Source organism: Telopea speciosissima, chromosome 3, assembly GCF_018873765.1.
Source record: "Telopea speciosissima isolate NSW1024214 ecotype Mountain lineage chromosome 3, Tspe_v1, whole genome shotgun sequence".
NCBI classification, from domain to species: domain Eukaryota; kingdom Viridiplantae; phylum Streptophyta; class Magnoliopsida; order Proteales; family Proteaceae; genus Telopea; species Telopea speciosissima.
The window spans coordinates 9,656,401-9,681,576 of record NC_057918.1 but is presented as its reverse complement, the minus strand read 5'-3'; the positions used below and the strand labels follow the sequence as shown (position 1 = coordinate 9,681,576).

At 38.0% G+C, this 25,176-nt stretch overlaps 3 protein-coding genes across 3 annotated transcripts in view; 1 reads left to right on the top strand and 2 right to left on the bottom strand.

The window, feature by feature from the left end:
* Nucleotides 1-17,711, top strand: part of LOC122654383 (transportin MOS14) — a 67,191-nt gene extending 49,480 nt beyond the window's left edge. The window contains exons 15-27 of the mRNA XM_043848452.1: nt 171-290; nt 5,355-5,406; nt 5,539-5,694; nt 7,006-7,129; nt 7,239-7,320; nt 7,411-7,499; nt 7,628-7,702; nt 7,803-7,857; nt 14,734-14,853; nt 14,938-15,030; nt 15,101-15,246; nt 17,052-17,229; nt 17,359-17,711. Of these exons, the coding sequence (XP_043704387.1) occupies nt 171-290; nt 5,355-5,406; nt 5,539-5,694; nt 7,006-7,129; nt 7,239-7,320; nt 7,411-7,499; nt 7,628-7,702; nt 7,803-7,857; nt 14,734-14,853; nt 14,938-15,030; nt 15,101-15,246; nt 17,052-17,229; nt 17,359-17,637 (1,569 nt within the window). The 3' untranslated portion in view covers nt 17,638-17,711. The remainder of the gene's footprint in view (nt 1-170; nt 291-5,354; nt 5,407-5,538; nt 5,695-7,005; nt 7,130-7,238; nt 7,321-7,410; nt 7,500-7,627; nt 7,703-7,802; nt 7,858-14,733; nt 14,854-14,937; nt 15,031-15,100; nt 15,247-17,051; nt 17,230-17,358) is intronic.
* Nucleotides 17,712-20,426: 2,715 nt separating this feature from the next.
* On the bottom strand, nt 20,427-23,276 carry LOC122654192 (MDIS1-interacting receptor like kinase 2-like). Its single transcript, XM_043848181.1, has 2 exons — nt 21,540-23,276; nt 20,427-20,764 (listed from the first exon to the last, which is right to left on the bottom strand). Exons 1-2 carry the CDS (start codon nt 23,014-23,016, stop codon nt 20,427-20,429), a joined length of 1,815 nt encoding a protein of 604 aa, XP_043704116.1. The 5' UTR covers nt 23,017-23,276.
* An 86-nt stretch (nt 23,277-23,362) lies between these two features.
* LOC122654191 (probable leucine-rich repeat receptor-like protein kinase At1g35710) lies at nt 23,363-24,528 on the bottom strand. Its single transcript, XM_043848180.1, has 2 exons — nt 23,585-24,528; nt 23,363-23,492 (listed from the first exon to the last, which is right to left on the bottom strand). The coding sequence occupies exons 1-2, from the start codon at nt 24,526-24,528 to the stop codon at nt 23,363-23,365; spliced, it is 1,074 nt and encodes a 357-aa protein (XP_043704115.1).
* Nucleotides 24,529-25,176: the final 648 nt, after the last annotated feature.

Here is a 25,176-nt window from a genome sequence, read left to right as displayed (position 1 = left end):
GGGATAAATCTGAGTTGAGTTGCATATTCAACATTATGTGGTTGCAGTGATTTATGCTATGCGTCAAAATTTTAATATCTTCTTCTCACCTATAAACATCTTAATGGTTCTTGTGGTGATTATGATATGCTTTGAAATTCGGGTATCTTCTCACATTTGAAAAATCTCAGGCTGTAGGCAATTGCCGAAATGACGAATCTTGTGAATGGCGCCCTGTGGAGGCTGCTTTATATTGTATCCGGGCTGTATCAAATTATGTTTCTGTTGTTGAAGCAGAAATAATGCCCCAGGTATGACCATATGAGTCTCCTGTTTGGGACACTTCTGCATGTCTGTTTATTGTTTCCTTTTCCTGCTTTGATTAGGAGTGACAATATTCAACTCTGCTTTCCAACCTGACACAATCACAATCTGCAAATTAATGTTTGGGTTGGTTATTTTGGGGTATGGGTCAAATTGAAACGGAGATTGGGCAAAAGGTCATTTATTTGTTTGACCAGACAAACCTAAAATTGACCTGTTTAGCCCTTTTTACCTTCTTTACTTTTTATTAACTTTTAATTAGTTTCTCCCCTGTTCTTTTATTCTAGTGTCATTTCTGGGTGGAAATCTGACTTCACAATTCATCCTTTGTGTAAAAAGGATCTGATTCATCTTACCTTGTCTCCCCCCACCCAACCCAAAAAAATAAAGTCTGACTCACCTTTGGAAAATTTGGAAACCCGTGCTTGACTGTCATCACCCCAAATTACGAAAACAGGGGGAAAAAAAATGTTCCCATGGTTACCCAACGACATGCAAAAATTTAGAGTACATGTATCCAAACATGCTTCAAAATATCACACAGAATGGATCTCTGATCATCCTGGAAACTTCTGTCAATATGAACTCCTTCAGGTTACCGACCTGTCCATCAGTAACAGCAAGCAACCTATGTATGCACATAACTTCCGAAGTTGGTATGAAGCTTCCTTAGACTGCAAACTGTCATGTTGCAGATGCTTTCAGCCTTGTACCTTAGGGTATGCCTTGGCATGCCTGGGAAGCTCATATGCAGTCCTAAGGAGAACCCATGTTATTTCAATGTGAGCTATGATGGACCATGCCAGCATGACAACTCAACTACTCCACAGTGTATGAGAATATGTGCAGATGCTTTCAGCCTTGTACCTTAGGGTATGCCTTGGCATGCCTGGGAAGCTCATATGCAGTCCTAGGGAGAACCCGTGTTATCTCAATGTGAGCCATGATGGACCATGCCAGCATGGCAACTCAACTACTCCAGAGTGTATGAGAATATGTGTGATGCCATCTCCACCTTTGTACATGATACATCTGTTTGCAACCCGATTATCCTACTTCTAAGCTCTTCAAAGTAAGAATCCTGTTTGGGATCACCAAATTCACTGTTCTCCCATTTGAATAATTGAGATTTTAAAAAGTACTCATATTCTAATATTCTATACATAAAGGTTTCAAACATCAGTAAAAATTTTATTCTCATTATAGAACTCTTATAATGTCTTACTTTTTAATATTTACAAAACTAGTTATAGTATGAATTGTTATGTGTTCTTATGTCTTCGAAGTTTGCAGAGAACCAGCACTATATTTTTCTATCCCTTTTCCATCGCAGAAGTCAGCTAGTATGATTATGATCCTATCCACTGCTATTGCCCATATAAAAGCTATTGCCCTTCCCAAAAATTTTTTTAGTGTGGATCTTTCACTAATCACTATACCTTCTAAGGTTGGCTTGGATGAGTATGCACCTCTGTATCTTACACTTCCATCTTTCACCATTGCCAACATAAACCAGATTATATATTGCTCAACCTAACCTACCCCAACCCACCAAGCATGTAAGGAACTTGCTAATTCCACAACAGGGTCCTCTTCTTATGAGGGTCGTTCTATATCCATCCAGTGGGCTGGGGCAAAGCAGGCCTTGGTTAGATCTGCCTTGTTGCCATCCTTACTCGGCATGCCAGTTCTGAAATGCGTTGTTATGAATGAAGGGTGACATATTAAAACGCCATTCTGAAGCTCAAAAAATTGGCCGGTTTTTATAATTTTCATAGGATGCGGCAAATAATGCTTGGATGTAGATCATAATGAGTCTTACTTCTTACTTAGTCATCTTCCTGGAGCGAGTTCACTTTCCAGTGCCCAAAGATGATTAGCACCATAAATTCATTAAAGCTTCTCAAGTCCTCCTCACTCTTTTCCAAACACTAGCTCTGTAGCTCAAAGATTGTGTTCCAGCTATTGCTGCTAGTCCCTTGCATTCAATAATGCTTTTTCATGATAAGGGATCTTCCATTCTGAATGCATCACCTACTTCACTTAGAATGCTCGATTCATTAGTGGTTAGGTCTATGTACTTAACTGTATTTTTTTGCTCCTCTTACCATGCATAAAAGTGCTTTCTAGTTCATGGCTTTAGTCGCTTTCTAGCTGATGCTTCCTTTTCATTTCTATCATTAGTACTTGAGAGTTATAATCGAATGTGGTATGATTCCGCTGGATCTTGGAAGTGGTGGATTGGGTCAATCGTGACCTTAACAAACTTACACCCAAAGTGGCCACCCTAAATAAAGTTAGTCCCATCCTTCTGATACCATAGCTACTAAGTTTTTTAGGTCTACCCTCACATTCTGGGGTCGTCACTTGCAATATGGCCGTATCAATTAGGCATACTGAAATCCAGCAATAGGAGAAGTCATGTTACTGTTTATGGAAAAACATGCTAATTAAACATATCTAGCTTTTATCATTTCACACATAGTTTAAAAGCTTGAAAGTTACACTCACTCGCCAACTGATGCAGTCACAGGATATTAGGGATTTGGGATTACTTTGTTTTTTGCAATTTTATTTTATCAGGGAAGTAGAGGTACGTGGGGGAGATTTGATTGTTAATTAGTCTCCCAGTTTGGTTTGGTTACCATTTTCAGCTTACGTCGGAGAGTTGGAATCTTGCCTATTTATATTGAATGTAGTCCTATAACATAAACAGTTTGGAATAATATTGGAATTTTGACATACCGTTTCTGTGGCTTGGCTTCATTGATTCAATTCTGATCAGTCCTCCAAGTCTGGATTCCTCTTTCCCCTCTTTACTTTGTTATTACTCTTCATATATTACTGTTTCTACCATTTTGTTTAAACCCAATCCCTGTTCTAGGCAGTAGTTGCAGCCCTCATAATTTTGATCGATCTCCTTTGATATCGATGCATTTGGCTTGATATTCTAGGCGTGAGAACTCTTCCATAAGCGACCTAACACCCTCAATTTGGTTCCGTAATTAGTCTTCCTGTATAGAGAACCAAATCCATTCTCATAGCTGGTTTGAGTCCATTGCCAGGTTAAATTTCAGCAATTTGTTGTTGAATCTGCGGCCACTGGTTCAGCATATTGTTGGCTGGAACCAACACGTCGTTGGGTGTCCCACCGTTTCCCAAAGTTTCGAGTCAATCCGAGCTTGTTTGACAGAGCTCAAAAACCATATCCCATATTGGTCTATTGTGGTTTTACTGCAATGTCTGTTCTACATCATGAAGAAGAAGACCTCTTCTTTTGACGTTAGGGAACGTACTTGCTGTTATTTACATAAACACCTTCCCATAGTTCTCATCTTATTATTTCTTATTTAGTTTCCAAGAAAACCCTCCACTTCTGAATTCCAATCCCAATCTTGTCTCTTCACTTGTTACCTTATCCATAAGGTGCTGAAGTGATACAGAAATTCCGAAATTGCTACTATCAATATTAATTGTGATATTTACCATCTGGGTGGGCCCGTAGCGACCCAAAACAGGGTTATTGAACCACGGGTTCACATCACCAGATGATTTGTGTAAATCACCGAGTTAATACTAAAATATTATTAATTATATAAATCAGTTAGGGCGGATGGTTATCAAAGGCACAGTCTTACTATTGGTAAGATTTTCTGTGAGATGATGTGGACTGCTGTGAGAATGAAATGGGGAAGGTACGGTTTTGCTGTTGACTCGGTCAATCTTCCTAATAGGTTTGACACTTGTCCCAATCCACTTTGCCAATCCAGCGAGTCAGGATTCTGATCCATTTGAGCAAATTCAAGATGGCGAGTTGACTGGGTTAGTGTTCGATCCCAATTGGATTGGATGATCCTCGAGTCAACTTGCCAAGTTTGTAAACTATGGTTAACATATTTGATTTTTTTTTTTTTTTTTACTGCAAAAACTATTCTGTATCTTGGAAAAAAGTTCTTGGTTTTCTTTTTATATTATGCTCCAAAAGGTAATTCCATCAGGAGTATGTAGCACTCTGTAATTGTGTATAAATCTTTACCTCATCCTGTTTTCTGTTTTCCTTTAATAGTGGTGGAATTATGCATCTTTTGGTAGAAAAGAATTCCATTGCATACATACTCCTGTGCCTACAGCCCTACATGGTATATTTGGGAACACTGAAACTCAAGGATTTCTAGGACTTTTTAGAGAGCATCCAAGACTTGATTGATAAGATGATCAACAGGGTAATCTACTTGGCGTCCCAGCTATGTTTTTTTTATTAACTCTTATTTTTTTTTTCCTTTGCCATTTTCATTGATTCCATTGGCAGGGATTGGCTTGGATTGGTCAGTTGTTCTACATCCTTCAAGGCCTTGGTGTCTGAGGGGACACTGAACTACCACTCCTCCCCCCCCCCCCCCAAAAAAAAAAAAAAAAAAAAACCTATAGGTATTGAAATGAGTTACAAGAAGAAAGAAAATTGCCATTTTAATAACTCCTGCTATTCCACGGAAAAGAAAAATCCACCCAGTTTGTGAAGGATGGACAACTCCTGATTGGTGGACCTAGAAAAGGAAGGGCCTTTCCTGGGAGGCTTAATTAGATCATGAAGAAAAAATGAACTGGTAAATTTCCTCATTGCTCATTTGTGCACTTGAATCTACCAACTTTTATCAGCCCAAAGTTACACTTTATTAAAATCCCTCCAATAAGTGAACCACTTTCCCTTCATAATCTTGTATCATCATTGATCAAGTATTTTTGAGCCCCGTGTGCATTTACATAAGAATTTAAAAATTTTCCTAGATCACATTCAGGTCTCTCAATGCTGGGTTGTTACTAAATTTGAGGTGGTTTGTTGATGCCTCGCCATCTGTAGATCACATCATTGATCAATTTATGAACACTTTGTTGGAGCTTTGCACTAATGTGATATTTACATGCCTACTATGATAATATGTTTGAAAAAGCCCATTGCTTTCTCGACTGTTTGTTCAAATGCTTAATATAATAATTGAGATTCTTTTTCACAAACAGATTTTATCAGAGTTATGTGATATTGTTTTTTACAGGTTATGGCTTTGCTTTCAAAACTTCCTCATCAGCCTCAACTGCTTCAGACAGGTGATTATTTCAATGTAATTTGTCATGGATTCCATTTTACTGACACTGCAAGTAGTATTTTCTTTCGTGAAGGGTGGGATTTTGTCCACAAGAGCATGTGCCATGATCATATTTGATTGAAAATTCCTCCAGTGTGCTTAACAATTGGAGCATATTCAAAATGGCTTGATGCTGCACCAAATGGAATCGTAGTTTTGCCTTCGGTTATAGAGATTCTAATGCATGGCATGAGCACATCTGAAGATTCTGCAGCAGCTGCAGCTTTGGCATTTAGGAACATTTGCGATGGTACAGGACCCTCTCATCCATGATTTATTTGCATTTTTGTACTTGTTTATTGTGTTAGAGTTTTAAAGGAATCAATCATGTCTGTATATTCCTTGCACGAGTACTGCATGATTGCATACATGACCATAGTGTCAAGAATACCCATTAATCTTGAAGGACAAAATTTTCTTTTCCCAAATTGTTAGTTTACTTGCAACTTTTCTATTTTATGCTGGAATATTTGTTTATTTATTTTTAATTATTAATTCCAGGAATTGCTCATGCATGGTTTTTGGTAAACAATATGATGCAGGCTCAGAATAGTATCTTATTATTTATTTTGGTTTATGATTAATTGTTTAAGGTAATTGGGTATAGTTTTAGTATTCCTAATTATTTTAGATTTTTATTTAGTCGATGGGTCAGCCCAAGCCCATGGGTAGTTATTTAATTAATGAAGATTCCCAAGGAGGTAGAGTCTTCCAAGGTGAATGAAATCTCCAAGAGTTGGTCTCCCAAAAGAGTGGAAGGAGGTTCCAAGCTGAGCACATCCCCACCTTCTATCTTTCATTGAAGAGTGTAGGTAGTTAAAGTAGTAATGCATTATACCTAGGAAACCTACTTTAATCGAGGTTACTTTGATTAAGCTTATTTTCTCTACGGCATCTCGACTGTAGGATTTAATTAGATGGGTGGTCGAGATTGATTAGGGTTTGTTTAGGTCTTATTTTTTTTCTTTAAATATATAAAGGGAGAGCAATGTAAGGGAGATGAATATTGAATTGATTTTGGAGTTTCTCCTTTTGAAGTCTTGAAGAACTTCTCCCCTTCCAAGCCTTGAAGAGCTTGAAGACAGGCCTAAAAGAGCTTATATTGTGCCGGCTGAGCACACCCCCCCACCTTCTATCGTTCGTTGAAGAGTACGGTAGTTGGTTTCACGTTTCCAAGCCTGCGTTACAATATTTCTGTGAATATGATGAACCGATTGTCTTGGTCAATGGTTAAAAGTTTGAACTTGACTTATAAGTCAGTTGCTAATTTTGAAGTTTGACTTAATTTATTTTAGGAATTAGTCATTGCATCTACTCTTGGAAAATCTATTTAGATGTTAAACATTTCCTGCTAGAAATGATATATATATATTAAAATTGTGTTGTAATGTTTAAGAAGATTTTGAAGCTTAAGAGAGATTTTTAAAATTTGGTAGAGCCCTTTGTGTTGGAGTGATTTTCATTAGTTTATGGCTGCTTCTCATTACAGCTGTACTGCCAATTGTTTTTAATTTTACTGGCAAGCATGAATTCCATATAATTACTCAGCTTTTATGACTAGATTGCCGGAAAAAGTTATGTGGGTCATTAGATGGTCTCTTCCACATATATCATAGGGCTGTCTGTGGGGAAGGTGGCTATAAGGTCTCTCCTGAAGACTCACTGAATTTGGTTGAAGCCTTGAGGTATCTGTTGCTCAAGAACCTTAATCATGATCATGTTGACAGATAGATTGATATTAAATGTTAAAGTAGTATATGTAACTTTAATTTGGCTTTAAACTTTGTCTTGCAGTAAGGTTATTACAGAACTTCCTCTGGACCATGCAAAAAGTGCCCTAGAAGCCTTGTGCCTGCCAGTTGTAACTCCTTTGCAGGTACGTATCATTGTTAAAGGAAATAATCTTCAGCTATTTTTGAGGGAATAATTTGACCCTTTTTTTTTTTTCTTTTATATCAACAACCAGGAAGTAATCAATCAAGGGTCAGGAACATTGCAACAAATACTTGCACGTGAGCTTACTATCCATATTGATCGACTTGGAAATATTTTCAGGTATAAATGGCATTTTCTGTAACTGTGTACTGTGTGTGTATTGATTAAGCAACGCTTTCCTTTATCTTTACTGCATCTGTACTGATTAAGTATTGGTGCTTAAGTTTAAAGCTGATCCTTTTTATCAGGTATGTAAATCACCCTGAAGCTGTGGCAGATGCAATTCAAAGGCTATGGCCAATTTTTAAAGCCATCTTTGACAAGTAAGGATTTCAGAATAGCTGTCCTTTTAGAAAAATTTTCCCATTGCATAAACATCTTTTCCCATTCTTCTGGTCTGAGCTTCAATTGGTTCTTGTGCAGCCGCCCTTGGGACATGCGAACAATGGAGGCTCTATGCCGGGCTTGTAAATATGCTGTGAGTTTTTTCTTAGCTGTGCTTTTGCCTTTTTGCAAGACTTCACGTTGAATGGTTTGATGCTAATTTTATCTGCTGAATTGGTAGCGTGATGAATTTGGTTCAAGTTCTAGTAGTCTTCTCAGAAGAGTGTTTTCCCAACTTTATTCCTTCTGAATTGAAGGGTTTTTTTTTTCCTCCATGCCTATCATACCTTCAGAGGCCTAATAATCGTTACCATTTACCTTTGGTTATGTGATGCCTGATGTCGTAAAGTAGATGCTTTGCTGTCTTAGTTGTTGGTGTTGCACCTTTACTTCCTGTTAAACTCATAGTTATCAAGGTGGCAAGGCGACCCAAGGCAGTGGAGGGGGTGCCTAAGCGCTTAGGCGACGAGGCGCGCATGTGTTCTTTTTTATTTCCCCTCTTTTCTAATATTATTTAGTCTGCTACAATATACACCTTATATCATAAAAAATCAACATTAAGCCATATCAAGTCATCAAAAATCAACATTTAGTCACATCAAGTCATCAAAAATAATTTTAAGCCACATCAAGTCATCAAAAATCAACATAGAACTAGAAGACAGCAATCCTCCTACATCTATTGGTCCGGCACCTTCGCTCTCCTCATTCCATCATCAAGGCTATTGAAGCTCTCATGTGTGGCTATCTGTGGAAAGGTACTGAATCATCTAGATTCCTCCGCCCTATCAGCTGGTCCTTAGTTTGCCTGCCCAAGAAAGAAAGGGGGGCTTGGGTTAAAAAGAATCAAAGAAGTCAACATGGCTGGGATTCTTAAACTCATCTGGAAAATTGCAACCAAGCACAACAACATCTAGGTCGATTGGATTTATTCGGGGCTCCTTCAAAGAGATTCAATTTGGACCGTTTCCAGCTCTCCGGATGCTTCTTGGGTCTGGAAAAACATCTTCAACTGTAGACACTTAGCCCTTGGGGCTGTTACTACCAAGATTGCTGATGGATCCTCCACCAGACTTGGGCTTGATCATTGGCATCCTCCTTCCCCTAGTGTGCTCAAGAGATATTTATAGGGCTGGGCTCCACAGACTTTCCTCAGTTGCAGACATCATCTCATCCGGATCTTGGGCCCCTACTCCCTCCCCTCAGCTTGCATTTATTTGGATTTCTCTCCCTCTGATCAGAAGGGCAGCAAGATTTGGAGACTTGATGTCTTGGACTCCATCGACTTCTGGTATTTTCAGCTCCAAATCAGCTTGGAATCTCATAAGAGTAGGAGGTCCGTTCAAAGCTGTTTGGTTCAAAGGGCACATTCCAAGACATAGCTTTTGTGTTTGGCGTACTCTTACAAACTGTCTCCCAACTCAGTCTTTCCTCATTCACCGGCATCTAAGTGTCTCTCCAGCTTGCTGCCTTTGGTGGAACGGCTTAGAAACTATTAATCATCTGTTCTTAGAATGCACTTTTTCGGCTACTGTTTGGTCTGGAATCCTCATCAAATGCTGGCCTAGAAGGAGGATTCTGCCTTTTCAGAGAGTGGAAGTGGATCCTCCAATCTTTTGGGGGTAAGTCGCACTGTGATAGAGTTGGCTTTTGGGGCTACCATTTCGCATATTTGGATGGAGCGCAACATTAGGAGATGGACTACCAACTCTAGGTCTTTCAGATAGATTTGGGATTCCATCTCTTTGGATGTCAGCTCCAAATCCTTCTCCCCTTCCCCTCCTCCCCCTTATGTGAACTCCCCAAGGAACAAGCTCATCGTTGCTTCCTGAGGTCTCCCCTCTTCTCTTCTCTCCCCTTCCCCCTAGGGGGTCGGTTAGCCCTATGTATTGTAGAATGTTCTCTTCTTTTCTTTTCTCCCCCTGAATTCTGGGGGCTTCTTGTATTCTTTCTCTTTGGTAATGAATTTTTATTCACCTAAAAAAAAAAAAAAAAAAAATTTAATAAGACAACAAAACTGAAGAAGCAAGCTATTGGAAGTTTAAAATAATCAAAAGTCAAAACATACATTTGGTTTATATTTTTCTTCGAATTGGTCATTGTCCTGGTATACCTAGTCTCACATGTGGTTTATACTATTCTTAGAAAATATGATCTTATCTATAAATAATTAAATAGCTCTCGATTTAGAGAAATATTTTTGTTCTTTAAGAAGTTTGACTGGTCAAATGATTTTATGTTTACATGAGACTTTTTTTATTAGGTAAAACAAAAAACCAGCTTCCCAACAAATCCAATATTGCTTAAATCTGATTTATATTGAAGGAGTTATGATCCGATCAAACCTTATTTAACGCGCGCGAATGGTATCAAAATCTCTCTGAATGAATTTATATATATATATATATATATATAAAACAAATGAATATTTTACTGCACTTTTGGTTTTTAGCAATGTTTTACCATATTAAGATTTATGAAATTTTTAGATTTGAGAAAAACTCAAACATTAGAAAGTTGAAAATTTCACCTACCACCAAAAATATAGTTTTTGTTCTTGAACTGGGGGGGTTGACTTTTCATCCTTTTGGAATTTTATTTTTTAACTATTTTTTATTGGATTCAAATAGGGGTATTTGCTTATTTATGAATAATATCTAAACATTTACTTAAATGATATTTGGCATAAATAAAGGTTGATAACACTAAGACATTCAATACCATTAAGGCAGCAATCGCCTAGGCCCCCAAAATTCCGACCGGATGCCCAGGCGGCGCCTAGGCAACGCCTCGACAACTATGGTTAGTCTACTGTATATTAGCATTAAACTTTATGAATATGTATGTAGTAGTATATCCTTCATCTGTGTACTTTAAACAATATGAATATGTGATGCAGTTAGGTGAAGGTAATGTAATTTTCCTTCTTTTTTTTTTTTAAATCTTGTTGGAGTCGTTAGTAGCAAGTGAGAGTTAGAATTCGTTTCAATTTAAGGGTCCAGAGTAGAGTCGAAGTCAATTTCAATTTCATGGTAGTAATAGGATTGTTGAGTCATAAATATTCTTGTAACCAGCGTATTATTCGGATTGGAGATTTGAAAATTGAATGAAAGTTTCTAATGTAGCCTAGGTGAAATAAATCTCACTTAGGACCAGGTTCTGTTTTAGGGTTGGCCGAATGGGCAGTTTAGGGTAAGTAGGGCAAAATTACGGTTAGGAATGGGAGATTGAGTTAGGGTTTTATTGGGTAATGGTCTGCAGAATTTTAGGAGTCTAGTAGAATAGGTTTTAATGAGGTTTGAATAAGAAATAGAAATTCAGAAATATTAGGGTTAGGGTTTTGGGTTTTCAGATTTAGGATCTAGGCTGAAACTAGGGTTTAGGAGCAGATTTAGGGGCTGGGCTTTAGGTCGAGTTTTCCTAGCAGGGAGGGGGTGGTTCGGCTGGACTTTGGAGGGGTTTTGATGGCTGGTTAGGTCTAGGCAGATTTTAGGGTTTCTGGGTTTTTATGTTGAGGGAGGGATTTAGGGTTTGTAGTGGATAGGTGAGGCTGCAACTGAGATCGAGTGGGAGGGTTACTGTGATGGACCTGTGGTTAGGTTTTGAGTGTAATCTGATGAGGGAATAGGGCTGTGATGAATGTAGATGAAGCTAGGGTTTGGGGAAGTCGATTAGGTTAGATGGAAATAAGAAGAAGAGATGATAAAGTTGCAGGAAATTGTAACTCTTACTGGAATTGCAGAATTTCAGCAGCAGCAACCTTGAAGAACTTGAAGGAAGAAGAAGACGAACCTCCCGATCTGCAAGATGCAAGGAGTCGCCGGATTACTCCAGCCCTAGCCCTTGATATTACTCACAAGGGGTCTTGATATGACACACAAGACAGAGAAGCAGCAGCAGTCATGGCGGCAGCAGCAAGAAGAAACAAAATTTCAAACATAATAGGTGGGGGAGCCTCCCACGATTCTACTATTTATAATAATAAAGGAGGGCCAAAAGGCCTTACAAATAATCAATCTAAAGCAATCCTAATCAGATTAGGAGTTGGGATTCTTAATTTGAATCCTAATTATAAAACATAGAATAGACTTATACTCTAAATAGGAGTATAAGTGTAAACAACTAAAACAAATAAAATAAAATACTAATCCCTCTAAAATCGTGGAGGGGAACTAAGAAGATAAACCATGAAAAAGACTGTTTTAACCCTAGGCTAAAAGAACAAACAAATAAAAAGGCTCCAACGAAAAATCAAAGAACAGCCAAATTAATCATGGTTTCGGCTTCTGCATCAGCTTCTTTGGTGTTGCTGCCAAGAGCTGTGTGCGCATCCCTCTTTCTTCCCCCCGCAACCACTCCCTTCTCCCTTATTGGCCCTCCACCAATATGTAGATACTAGTATGTCCTTCATCGCTCTATTTAAAACAAATCAGTTTCTGAGTTGGGGGAGGAGAAGGGAGGAGTAGCATGTAATAGTGTGACCTTGGATGATGAGCCCTCATTGCTCAGCTGTATGCTTTTTTCCATCCAATAAATGATGTGGGACAGCCTTTTTTTTTAGATTTCTAGGGTTGAACTACAAGGAGTAGGTTGCGGGAAAAGGGTCAGGGCTGACTAAAAAGAAAACTCAACCTTTACTTGGCCACTGTGAGCACATCTAACAAAAGAAAAGTTCTCTTTCAGCGCTGAAGGGGATATTATAAATCTGTAATACTCTCTTTAAAAGAAGAGGAAACTTTTAAAAATTGTTAACTCCTGAAGAAAATTTATTGACTCTCTCAATGATTTTTGTAAAAGTGGAAGTTTGACTTTCCTAATACATATTAAGGACCCCGTTAATTCATTACCATGAAATCCTGAAAGGGGAATAGATGACAAATTAGTTAAATATTATCTAAATTGAAGCAATAAAGTTCAATTTCTTTTCGATAGATAACTATGCTCATGGTTTAAAGTATCGACCGATACGATACGATACGATACAGACCGATATGTATCGGTATCGGCCGATACTGTTACGATACAGACCGATGTCTTTTTTTTATATAAAAAAAATCAATTGTCTCGAATTGTATCAAAATGTATCGACCGATACGGGCCGATACGATACGACCGATATGTATCGATACCATCGATACGTCCAATAAACGGTTCTGTGGGTGGTTTAATATGTATCGATATGTATCAGTTGATACGGCTCGATACATACCGATACTTACCAATACATACCGATACGTATCGATACGATCGATACATTCCATAAAAAAACCATTTTCACTCACAGACTCAATATGACTCCTAATCTTAAAAAAAAAAATGAAGGAAAACTCTCAACCAAGAGTCTAAAATTTTGCATTTAATCTTTGTTTTTCACACTTTTAGACTAAAAAACGAATCAAGGAGTGCTATAACATCATCCTTTGCATCATCTAATACTCTTCATGGCTATAGATGATTACAACATGTAAGAAACCTCATCTTTTATAAAAATTTCAATTTAATGTACTTATTTGGTTATACATTATTCACCATTTTAGTGTTTATGCATGACATTTGTTATATATTGCTTATTTATATTGTTTTTTGTTCCAAAAGTGTATTTCCATGTGTGTCTTGACCATTTCTATATGTATCTGTATTGTTCGATACGAATCTCTGATAAGTTACGATATGTCTCTTAAAATCACCCGACTGATACAATACCCGATACCGATAATTTAAACCTTGCTAAATATATTAAAAACAGTAAATCAGAGTTACAACCAGGGAATAATAAAATAAAATAAAAAACTTACTATATGATACATTATATTTACTGAAAATTGTATATAAAAAACTTAATAAATTATTATAAAAAGGAATGTAACCGTAAATATTCCCAATGCAGAATAGCAGTATCAATACCATAATAGATACAACCACTCCCGTATCTCAAAACAGGCAATCCCTAGCTGGCCTTGTTCCATGTCTATAAGTGTCATGTTGGATTTAGCTTGATCTCTCTCACAGCTATGTCGTTTTCACTAGCACACAATGGTCTCTTGGGTATTTTCTGTAATGATTTGTTATATAATGGGTTTATGGAACAGAATGTAGATAGAGACTGCTCGGGAAGCTATCTCGCATCTCTAAAGAAGCAGTGAATAGAACTTTTTGCAAGTGTTCGGAGCATAGATCAATTGCATATTATGGTTTTGATAGTCTGGAAAATAAATCAAAATTTGAAATTCAGGATCAGAAGAAGCATTGATTGAATCTGGAGCTTGAACTACTGATGGGAACTTTAAAATCTGGAACTTAAACTACTGATGGGAACTTTGTGCCTAAAAACTTTGTTCTTGGTTTCCTGCCGGATAAACTTTACCGTCGTCTCCTGTTCCTTTTTCTAAAACTCATCTGGAAATTCATGTACCTTCCAAGTACAAAGCTCTGGCATGGGAAGTAATTATCAACGGTTATAACATGTGATAGCTTGCAAAGAATAGCTAGGAATGATATATTTTAACACAGTTTTGCACTTTGCATGATGTGCATTGATGATGGAAACTGTCAGGCACTTCTTCATTCAATGTCCTTTTGTGAGGGTTGTCTGTGCTTGTCCTTTGACTCTTAGTAGTTAATTGGACTTCCCTTAATTGTTTCCTTGACTTGATGGGGCTTTGGCAATTGGTTCCCCTCGGCAAGGTATAAATTTGATTTTGTAGCTAACATTTGAACCATCTAGGTGGAAAGAGATAATACTCTTTGAAGGATGGATTAAAACCCGTCAGGAGGTGGTTGATATCACCAAGCTGAGATGGCAAGATGGGCTGATACATATGTCATATGATTCTATCAAGCATATGTTAAGAAACTGGACTGTTTTACTATTGCCTATTTTTGTTCTTATACACTGCGTGCTTGATTATTTTCTATGCAATGACCTGTTTATTTGTTGAGACTGATGCCAAACTATCAATTATCTTTTAAGTTGAGGACTTCTGGAAGGTTTATGGGAATCACTATAGGAGCAATGCTAGAGGAGATTCAAGGCCTATATCAGCTACACCATCAACCATGCTTCCTTTATCTCTCAAGTGAAGTAATAAAGGTGTGTTTTTAATACTTGATTGTTCGAATCTTTTGACTGTTTTTCATTATTTTTGGTTTAATGAGTGGATATTTTGGGCTGCAGATATTTGGTTCTGACCCTTCTTGTGCAAGCTACCTAAAAAGTTTAATTGAAGCTCTTTTCAGCCATACGACACATCTACTGATGAAGATTCAGGTTTATCCTTGACTTGGCTAGTAGGCTTTGCCACAAATGATTATCAATGTTAGTATTATTCACATTGCAGGATTTTACAGCTAGACCGGATATAGCAGATGACTGTTTTTTGTTGGCGTCAAGATGTATACGTTATTGTCCTCACATATTTGTTCCTTCAGACGTCTTTCCGTCATTGGTTGACTGTTCAATGATTGGGATCACAGTACAACACAGGTACGCCCTTGTGATTGCTTTATTTCTGAACAGAGTACAGAATTTAATAGTAATGTCTTACGTCACAAAATTAGGAATGTTTAATTTCTGAACAAAGGACGGAATGTAGCAGTAATGTTTTATATCATAAAATTAAGAAATAGTGCTGGTCAACCAGTAGTTTTTACTATGTGGTGGGAGTTCATCCTTTTTTGTGTTATGTATATGTGTTAGACTGTCTCCGACTAGAACTGAAAAATAAATTAGTCGACAAGGTCACAAGGAAGAGGTTAGCAGATTGGCCTGTTCTGCCACCTTAGTAATCTGATCTTAATCTTCTACTTTTGCCCCTTGCATATTGCGTGATCTTAGTTTATGTGTTAGGGCTGAAATGACAAGCAAGCGGTATGTGGATCCATCTGAACCTGAGGTTGGGTCATGCTGGCTTAGGGTTGAGGCCTTAGGCTCAGCCCAGCCTGGCCTGGCCCAGCCCGATTTACATGTGAGTTTGTGTGTGTGTGTGCATGCTATTGTGATGGTAGTTCCTATGGACTATTACTCATTGTATCTGAGTTTTAATCCCATCTGGTGCCTTTAGCTCTTCTTTAGTCAACATATTCATACATTTTGCCATGAATTCAGTCAGGACCAGGCCAGGCCAGGCTGGGCTAGGGTTGCAGTTTCCCAGCCTGAGGTCTGGCAATGCCAGGCTTGAGTTAAGCATAAGTGACCTGATGTAGATCGAAGCACGAAGAAGATAATTGCAAAAAAAATAAAATTGCGAAGTTACTGTTCACGATGAACAGTAACGTCTGAATTTTTTTGCACTTTTCTTCTTCGTGCTTCGATCGCATGAACAGTAACTTCTGAATTTTATTTTTTTGCACTTTTCTTCTTCATGCTTCAATCTGCATCATGACCTCACGTTAGGAGGGGTAAAATACGAAACAAATAAAATTACTCAGACTTCTTGTTTTTTTTTTGGGGGGGGGGGGGGGGAGGGGGAAGTACGGAAGTAAGTTGGGTAAAAGCTTCATTAACAATGGAGATGGACCCCATAAAGTACTTGTATAGACTGAACAAGGAAACAATTGATCAGCCGCACATGAGAAAATACAGACCATTGCCATGTGAGAGATTGCCAGGAGATAGAATCTCATTCCAATTCTTCTCAAGAGGACCTCACATAATTCCTCTGAATTCATCCAAAATTTAGGACCCATCAGACAAGGATTCTGAATACTTGGTCCACCACCTTGCTAACAGTAATGTGGCTCTATCTCTTCCAAGATCCTGGAATTCGTCAACTGTGGATGACAACGTCTATGTCAGGTCCTCATTCTTTATTGTGGTAACTTAATTCTAGGCCCCCATTCTGCTCAGTTGTGGCCGACAAATTCAGAAAGCCCATTCACAACCACACTCCTGTATCTTTGCTGCGGTAAGTGTAGATGCAATCAGACATCTGGAAAACCTTCCAACTTATTTGCTAGTGTACTGTATCAAAGCCAAGTTACATAAAGCAGCTGATAAGGAAACAAAAGGTTGAACTAGAAAAAAAGCCAGTTCTCATCCCATCAGAAAAATGCAAATAGTGAATAAATAATAAATTACAGGAAAAAGGGTCAGGGACATGGTCGTAGTGTTGTAATACGGAAGATAGATTCAATCCTAGGCATCAAAAGATGATTTAACTGCTGACCTGCTAATTCACTAGCCAGGAATGGTATTCAATTTGTACGATTTGACAAGCATACCCTTATGATTAGTAAAGTGAAGTGATTGGTATTTTAGCTAGTTGTTAACGTTATCCTTTCTTCTTGCAGAGAGGCCTGCAATTCCATATTGACTTTCTTATCTGATATCTTTGATCTTTCAAGCTCTAGTTGGGGAGCAGAGCTCCCATCAATTAGGGACACCGTGGTACTCCCTCGAGGTGCAAGCCTCATCAGAATATTGATCGCCTCATTAACTGGGGCACTTCCAAGTTCTCGATTGGAGACGGTAAATATGATGCTAGAAAAACTCTCTCTCACACACACACACATATGCATGCATGTTGAAAACACCCTCATATATCTTGCATGAGCTATTAGAAACCATACTGTAGTGAAGTGCAGCTTTTGTCCTCAGGTAACATATGCTCTGCTGGCGCTGACTAGGACTTATGGTTCCAAGGCACTAGAGTGGGCAAAAGAGAGTGTCTCATTGATCCCACTGACAGCTGTTACTCAGGTGGAGCGTTCAAGGTTCTTTCAGGCATTATCGGAGGCAGCAGCAGGAGCTGATATCAATGCCCTAATTGTTCCTGTTGAGGAGCTTTCAGATGTTTGCCGTCGCAACCGAACAGTTCAAGAGATCGTACAAGGAGCCTTGAGACCACTTGAGTTGAATCTCACACCTGTATCCTAGTTATGTAACATAAGAGGTGATTTTGGTTTATATAGGTTTACATCTATTTGAGTGATAATTATTTGGTTTTGTATCATTTTCGTCGTTTTTTGTGTTTTTTGGAGTGGGGTGGGGGGGTTTTATTTCTTCCGTCCCATGACCAGTGTTGGTCAAGTGTAATCGGCACCATTCATTCTGGTTATCAAAATGTATACTTTTTTATTCATATTGAGTTTGGCTTTGAAATATAAGGTAAGTGTAAGAAGCAACAATATCAATCTTATGAATTCTCTGATGTTTCTCTGATGTTGTTTCAAGGGTTTTTCACTTTAGGGGGCAGACCTCAGTGCAATGGTAAGGTTGCTTCATTGTGACCTAGTAGTCATGGGTTCAAATCAGGAAACAACCTTTCTGCAAAGCACGGGGTAAAGCTGCATCCATTATGACCCTCCCCAAACCTCGCTGGAGGAGTCCTTTTAAGTGACACTGGTGTCAAGTGCATTATGACTTCTTTTATTTGCTCCCAATTCACTGGTGAATGGCCAAACATGTAAATTCTGAAGAACTCCATAAGTGAAGTTCTTACCAAGCAATGCATATTTTATATTATGGAAAAATCTTACAAAAGAGGAAATCCATAAGTGAACTCCATATGCATATTTTAACATATGATGGAGGTCCGTAGAGTTTTCTTATGAGTTTACCAGTTCTAGCCTCAGTGTTGAGTTTGTGAGCCACAGATATCAAGGTCATACCTTGTTTTAGTATAAATACATAACCAAATGCTTTTGAAATAGCATAAAGATCTTACAAAAGAGGAAACAGTTCCCACGGTCAATGGAGTTCTTCTCGTGAAGTTTTTAAAGTTATTACAGACCAACTGAACCTAGACAATTTGTAGAGTATAGAGTCCACTACCGGAAATGACCTTAGATTTCTCCCATCAGCCTTTTGGCCTCAACTGAGTTCAGTTTGCCCGAAGTTTCCAATTCCATGACAGCTTTGCTATAGACAAATTGTTTATAATCTTATATTTGTTCCCTCTTTAATGCCTATGTTCCTCCTTCCTTCCCTTCCAAACCTTGGCATATGCACTGCACTCTTACTGCTTCAACAAAACCTTGAAGAGCCAATAGGGAACCCATCTCTCCCATCCTTCAACTATCATTCATTTATTCATTGCTCATGGCCTGATCATCTATAATACGAGCAGAAATTCAAATTCAGCCGCTTCTCACCATTAAGTTGCGACCTTGAATAGAACCCGGTTTAAGAATCTCTTCAACCGTGGGATCTGACCCTCCGGATTGCGGAATGGTATTATTTACCTATCTCACACGATAGGAGGTGGGAACCAATGATGACACTCACCTTTCATAGAGTCCAATCACAAGCATGGATTTAGGCCATGGCGTCAGTGAAGGTATCGGTTGCCGTTGATGTAGATACGTATCGCCCATATCGGACTGATACAGGATCAAAAATCCATTTTTTTTAATAAAAAAACAATTAGATTCGTATCGATATCAATCACGATTGATATGGATTTCTAAAACCCCAATCACAAGGTCAGACATCAATTGTGAAGAGATTCTCTCTTCACTGTGGGTGCCAGAGTTCACCTAGGAGGTGACAATACCCTTAATTCAATACAAAATCTTTAACCATACTGCTTTCTATTTCAAGAAATGATTTATTGCAGGTACCACTCTCCGACTACAAGAAAGATTTTGTTGAAGGGGGAGTTGAGGACATGGCATTATGAGGTCTTCCCATTTTCCTTCCATGGATTTAATTGAAGATTGGATATGATGAATTCCACCGGATAAGATGTTAAAGGCTCTTGTTGATTAAGGGAGATTCTGCAAGAAATATTTCATTTTTTAATATGATTTAGAGAGTTCCAGTCTAGTACACCCCACTAGCTGATAAAACTGGGTCTCTTTTCTGACTTAAAAAATATCATTTTAGGTGATAAGTCACACAAATCGACTTCTTTGATCAACAAATGGTGGCCCAATTCGTCGTGAGTATCAGAGACTTATCACCACTTGACCAGAAGAATTTTCTGCCTATAGCATCTAAATCTCGAAAGACTGAGCTTGGAAGGTAGAGGAAGCATGACATAAAATGTTGTGGCATTACAGAAAGAGTAGATTGGATCAAGATTTGTTTTCCAGCACTACTCAATAATTTGATCTTCCATGAACTAAATTTTGTATTAATTCTAGCAATAAGATTCTCACATTTGAGTCTTAACTAAATTAATTTCATGGCCTGAACGGGAGCAGTAGTCATGAAGAATATCTTGGAAGGTCCGTCCGAGACTCCTAAGAGATTTGCTCTATCAAACAAATCATCGGCAAAAGCTAGGTGAGAGAGGGCCTCACTATGACCCCTTAAGGTTTTTTCTGGAATTGAGAGATAGAAGGAGATGAGAGGTGAGAAGTTCAGCGCACAACACTAAGAGATGTGATGAAAGGGGATCTCCCTGTCTATGTAGGCCTAGAGGCCCAAAAGCCAAGCTGAGTTTGGACTTTTCCTACAAAAATTGTGTAAAGATTGATGTGCCAAGCATATACGTACACAGTTCCCCTAACATGAAGAGAGAAAATAAAGAAATGAACCGATATAGAATACTCATTGGAAATAGATTGCCACTTTCTTATTTGTAGCAAGTAAATTTACAATAAAAACAACAAGAACTTAAAACATTTAACACATAACTTCATCTTGGAAAAAATGCTTGCATCTACCTCAGTACGCTTCCTCCATACAAGAATTCTCTTAAGGTAGCTGTGTGAAATGACTCAATAGAATATGCCAAATTCCGTGTAAGGTAATAGCTCCTGAGACACATGTTTCATAGTAGGCCGACATTGGGGATTAACATTCAAGCATGTAAATGCCATTTTTAAAATAGAAATCAATGCTCCATATACTTTAGTGGTGGGAGGAGGGAGCCGTTGGTCTAATACATCTTTCAACATCATGGTATGCGCATTTGATGATTCCAACGATGACAATGATGATGCTGATAAAGATGAAAGGAGCTCACCAGGGTGTCTTCCCATTAATGTTTCTATTGTTACCACACCAAAGCTATACACATCACACTTTTCAGTCACTCTCATTGTATAAGCAAACTCTGCGAAAAAGAAAGTTAATCAATCTTTGTTGTGGATGTTCCTTAAATACAATATTTGAATTGTAAAATACATTTTTGGAGAGTACATTAATGGCTTATGATTTGGAATAAATGATTGAACTAGAGTCATATCTTTTAGACTTGTAATACTTCGTCGGTAAACCCTTCGAAACTAAGCTATAGAAATTATGAGATATCTTTTATCATTACAACAATCAAAAGTTTTAAAAATTTGTATCATAAATAATCAGTGCTAAAAGTTTTCTATAAAAAAAAAGTTATACAACATATCAATGCTAAAATTTCTCTATAAAAACATTTTCTACAAAATAAATTCCAGATATAAAATAATAACTTTTTAAAGAAAGGGTATTAAGTAATAACAAATCAATGCTAAAAATTTTCTATAAAAATATTTGCACAAAAAAAATTAAAATAAATCATATTTTTACAAGATTGATCAAATTAGGAAAACCTTAATAAATAAAAAAAGGAATCCAACCATAATACAATTAATTAAGTTGGCATTATTGAGAAGGGAAAAGGAACGCTAACCGGTGTTGTGTGGGCGTGTACCTACGCCCAGACACAACCCGGCAAGAAAAGACCGCCGCACCCCTAGACCTTTCCACCTTTCCAGAGGTGTGGCGGTCTTTTCGCGCCGGGCTGTGTCTGGGCGCATGTACACACCTACACACAACACCGGTTAGCGTTCTTTCTCCCTATTGAGAAATATAGGATTGTGTGTCTTAAGTAAAAGAAAGAAATGCATTACCTGGAGCAAGATAGCCATAAGTTCCTGCAAGAGAAGTCCAATTACTTGAATCAGACATTAGAAGCCTTGCTATGCCAAAGTCTGACAAACAAGCCTCATAATCTGAATCCAACAAAATATTGCTACTTGATATATCTCTATGAATCATTGGTGGTGAGCAATCATGATGCATGTAAGATAAAGCATTGGCCACACTTTTAATTACATTTGTTCTCTTGATCCAATCCAACTCTGTTGCCCTCTCCACATTCCCTAGGATCTTCGCCAAACTTCCCCTTACCAAATACTCATAAACCAAAAATGAGTGTCGCGCATGTGAACAGAAACCATAAAATTTCACAATATTTCGGTGTCGTATTTCAGTTAATGCACGAATCTCATTTGTAAAATGTTTTGTGTTCATCATGTCAGCATCTTCTTGTAATGGATAAAGCTTCACAGCTACCAACTGACCAGTTGATAAAGTTGCTTTATAAACACTTCCATATCCTCCCTTGCCAATGCAATGCTTGTCATCAAAGTTCTCAGTGGCTTCAATGATATTTTCATGCACAACTCTACCATCATAGTTACATATTGCAAATAAATCTCCTTGATCAATTCTTTCCGTTTGTCCCATTTCTATCTTTTTCTTTGCCTTTCTTTGAAAAAGACAAGCAATTCCTACAACTATGGATAATAGAATCATTGCACTCAAAAAAGAAAATAAGATATAGAAGATGAACATATGCTTCTTTCTACTATCTCTCTTTTCTATGATTGAAGAATTGCAAGAAGGCAAACCTTTTGCAGCATTGCCACACAATGCTTTATTGTTTGTGAAAGCCTCTGTAGGAGCATCTTCGAAGGCTTTAATTTTGGGAATCGGACCTTCCAATTCATTGTATGATATATCAATGGATGTCAAACTCAACATGTCTTTCAGTGATGAGGGAATGTAACCAGAGAGCATATTGTGTGAGAGATTCAATGTTTCCAGACTACGCAATTGCCCAATCTCTGATGGTATCTCTCCCAAGAGTTGATTATGACTAAGATCCATTAAAGGTTGCAGTGAAATCAGGTCACCCATTTGTTTTGGAATGCTTCCATTAAACTTGTTTTTACCCAAGTTTAGGTATATCATTTTGAAGCAGTCCCCTAGCTGCTCTGGAATAGGTCCAGTTAGATTGTTGGCTGATAAGTCAAGATACTCTAATCTAGACAACTTACCAATTTCCGATGACAACCTACCTGAAAGCTGGTTATGGCTCAAGTTCAGGCTTGACAAAACCTTCATTTTCCATAATTCCTTTGGAATCTCTCCAATTAAACGGTTGGAAGAAAGGTCAAGTCGTTGTAGTAGAGATGGCTTCCCAAGCTCTGGAGGAATCCTGCCAGTAATCTCATTTTTTGACATCCGTAAACTTGTAAGATTTGGGCAATTTCCCCAATTTGGTGAAATCTCACCATATAATTTGTTATTGCTCAGATCCATGTAATACAAATGTGGATACGAACCAAAAGCTTCTGATATATTTGCCTTCAATTGGTTGTTATCCAGTCGGACTCTCAATAAGCTTGTGCAATTTCTCAAGCCTTTCGAGATGGGACCTGTGAAACTATTATCAAATGCAGAGAAATATGAAAGTGATCCACCAAGGCATAACTGTTGTGGTAAATTGCCAGACAATTTGTTGTCATAAATTAGCAGGACATACAATTGTTTCAGATTTCCTATTTCCTGAGGAATAGAACCCGAAATTTGATTTTCAGAGGAGCACAATATTTCCAACTTTGATAAGTTTCCGAAAGTGATTGGAATCGAACCAGTCAGAAGATTTTTAGACAGACCTATATTTACAAGGGATGCCAAGTTTCCAATTTCTAAAGGAATAGAACCAGAAAGATAATTGTGATACAGATATAATGTGTTCAACTTGGTTAAGTTCCCAAGCATGGAAGGGATTGATCCTGTTAGAGAATTTTTGTACATCATTAAGACAATCAGACTTTTCAAATTTCCTATGAATGCAGGGATTGTGCCAGATAATTGATTTTCATACAAGAACAAGTTCTCTAACTTGGACAAGTTTGCAAAAGTGAGTGGAATCGAACCTGTCAAGAGATTTGAAGACAGTTCTAAATCTACAAGGGATGCCAAGTTTCCTATTTCTGAAGGAATAGGACCACAAAGATTGTTCTGATACAGATATAACTTGGTCAACTTGGTCAAGTTCCCAAATGTGGAGGGGATGGATCCTGTTAGAGAATTTTGGTACATATATAACTCACTCAGATTTTTCAAATTTCCAATTTCTACAGGAAGAGAACCAGAAAATGCATTAACAGAGAGTGATAAACAAGTAAGATTGTACAAATCACCTAAAGATGTAGGGATTGAACCACTGAGATTGTTTGAAGACACATTTAGTTCTATAAGATGAATTACCTTTCCTATACCTGGTGGTATGGAGCCATTAAGATTATTAACAGCAAGATTCAAGAATTGAAGACTTGTTAGCCCACTGATCTCTGATGGAATGTCACCATAGATTTGATTGAAAGATAGATCTAAGAATCTAAGTTTGGAAAGGCTACTTATCTGAAAAGGAATGGTACCAAATAGAGTTAAATTGGTGAGTTGAAGATGAACAAGGTCAGGGAAAGAAGTAAAGTTGAAGCTTTTGAGCGTACCTTGAAAACCCATATCCCATAGTTCTATGTGGGAGACACTGCCGAACTGATTGCAAACAATACCAACCCAATTGCAAGAAGAAGAAGAAGAAGAATTGGTGAGTGTCCAAGAAGGCAGAAGATCAGAGTTGGTTTGATTGTGAAGGAGGCTGGATTTCCAATTCAATAGAGCCTCTGCTTGTTCAGCAGCAGTGGTGGTAGTAGAAGTGAAGGCATTTGCAGTAGTAGAAGTGAAAGGAAATGAAATAGGGAGCAACAAGAAGAGTAAGAAGAAAAGGGTTCTCATGAAGGCAATACGAGAAGAGCAATTCATGCTTTGAGGGGTTTATGCAATGGGTTCTGTTGGGTGTCTGAGAGCAAAGGAAGGATGTGTTAGGGATATTTATAATAAAATTCTTGGAAGATGGGCAAGGAATCCCCTTATTTGCACAAATTTCACAAAGGCTAAATTCCCATCTCGTGCAAGAATTTGAAGAGAGAAATCAACGGTCAGCAAAGTCGGCCCCCTGGTTCCGATTCAAGGGAGACTAAGATAAGGGAATACCTTCACTGTAGGTTAACTTCAAGTCAGCCCCCCCTATTGTATGAAGTTGTTCACATCTGGTCCAAACCGGGTCCATGTATAATTGGAAACGGAACTCTTCTCTCTTTATGAAAACGAAAGGACGTTGTTTGCATGGTTTGTAATCTCGGATCGATATTGAGTGGATCGGATCAATATTGGCCAAGGCCAATCTAGAATCTTGATCAATCCGATATTAATCCATTTCAGGGTGATCCAGAATCGGTATCGGCTAAGACTGATCCGAACCATACCAACAACACAAATGCCAGAGTTGGTGAGTTTTGTCGGATTAAAAGAAAAACATATGTAAAAGAGTCAGCTAAAAAGATGACCAATTCAAATCCTCTACTTCCACCTGCCCATATTTTCATGTGCGCCCTAAATACAATAGGGTGC

Coding starts and splice junctions, on each gene's coding strand:
- LOC122654192 (XM_043848181.1), bottom strand. CDS start 23,016: ATGGATCTGAGCAATAACAAATTATATGGTGAGATTTCACCAAATTGG. Junction 20,765..21,539: donor TTATGGCTATCTTGCTCCAG/GTAATGCATTTC, acceptor TCTTTTTCGCAG/AGTTTGCTTATACAATGAGA.
- LOC122654191 (XM_043848180.1), bottom strand. CDS start 24,528: ATGAATTGCTCTTCTCGTATTGCCTTCATGAGAACCCTTTTCTTCTTA. Junction 23,493..23,584: donor AAGTTAGAGAACTTGTTCTT/GTATGAAAATCA, acceptor ATTCTCTAACAG/GATCAATCCCTTCCATGCTT.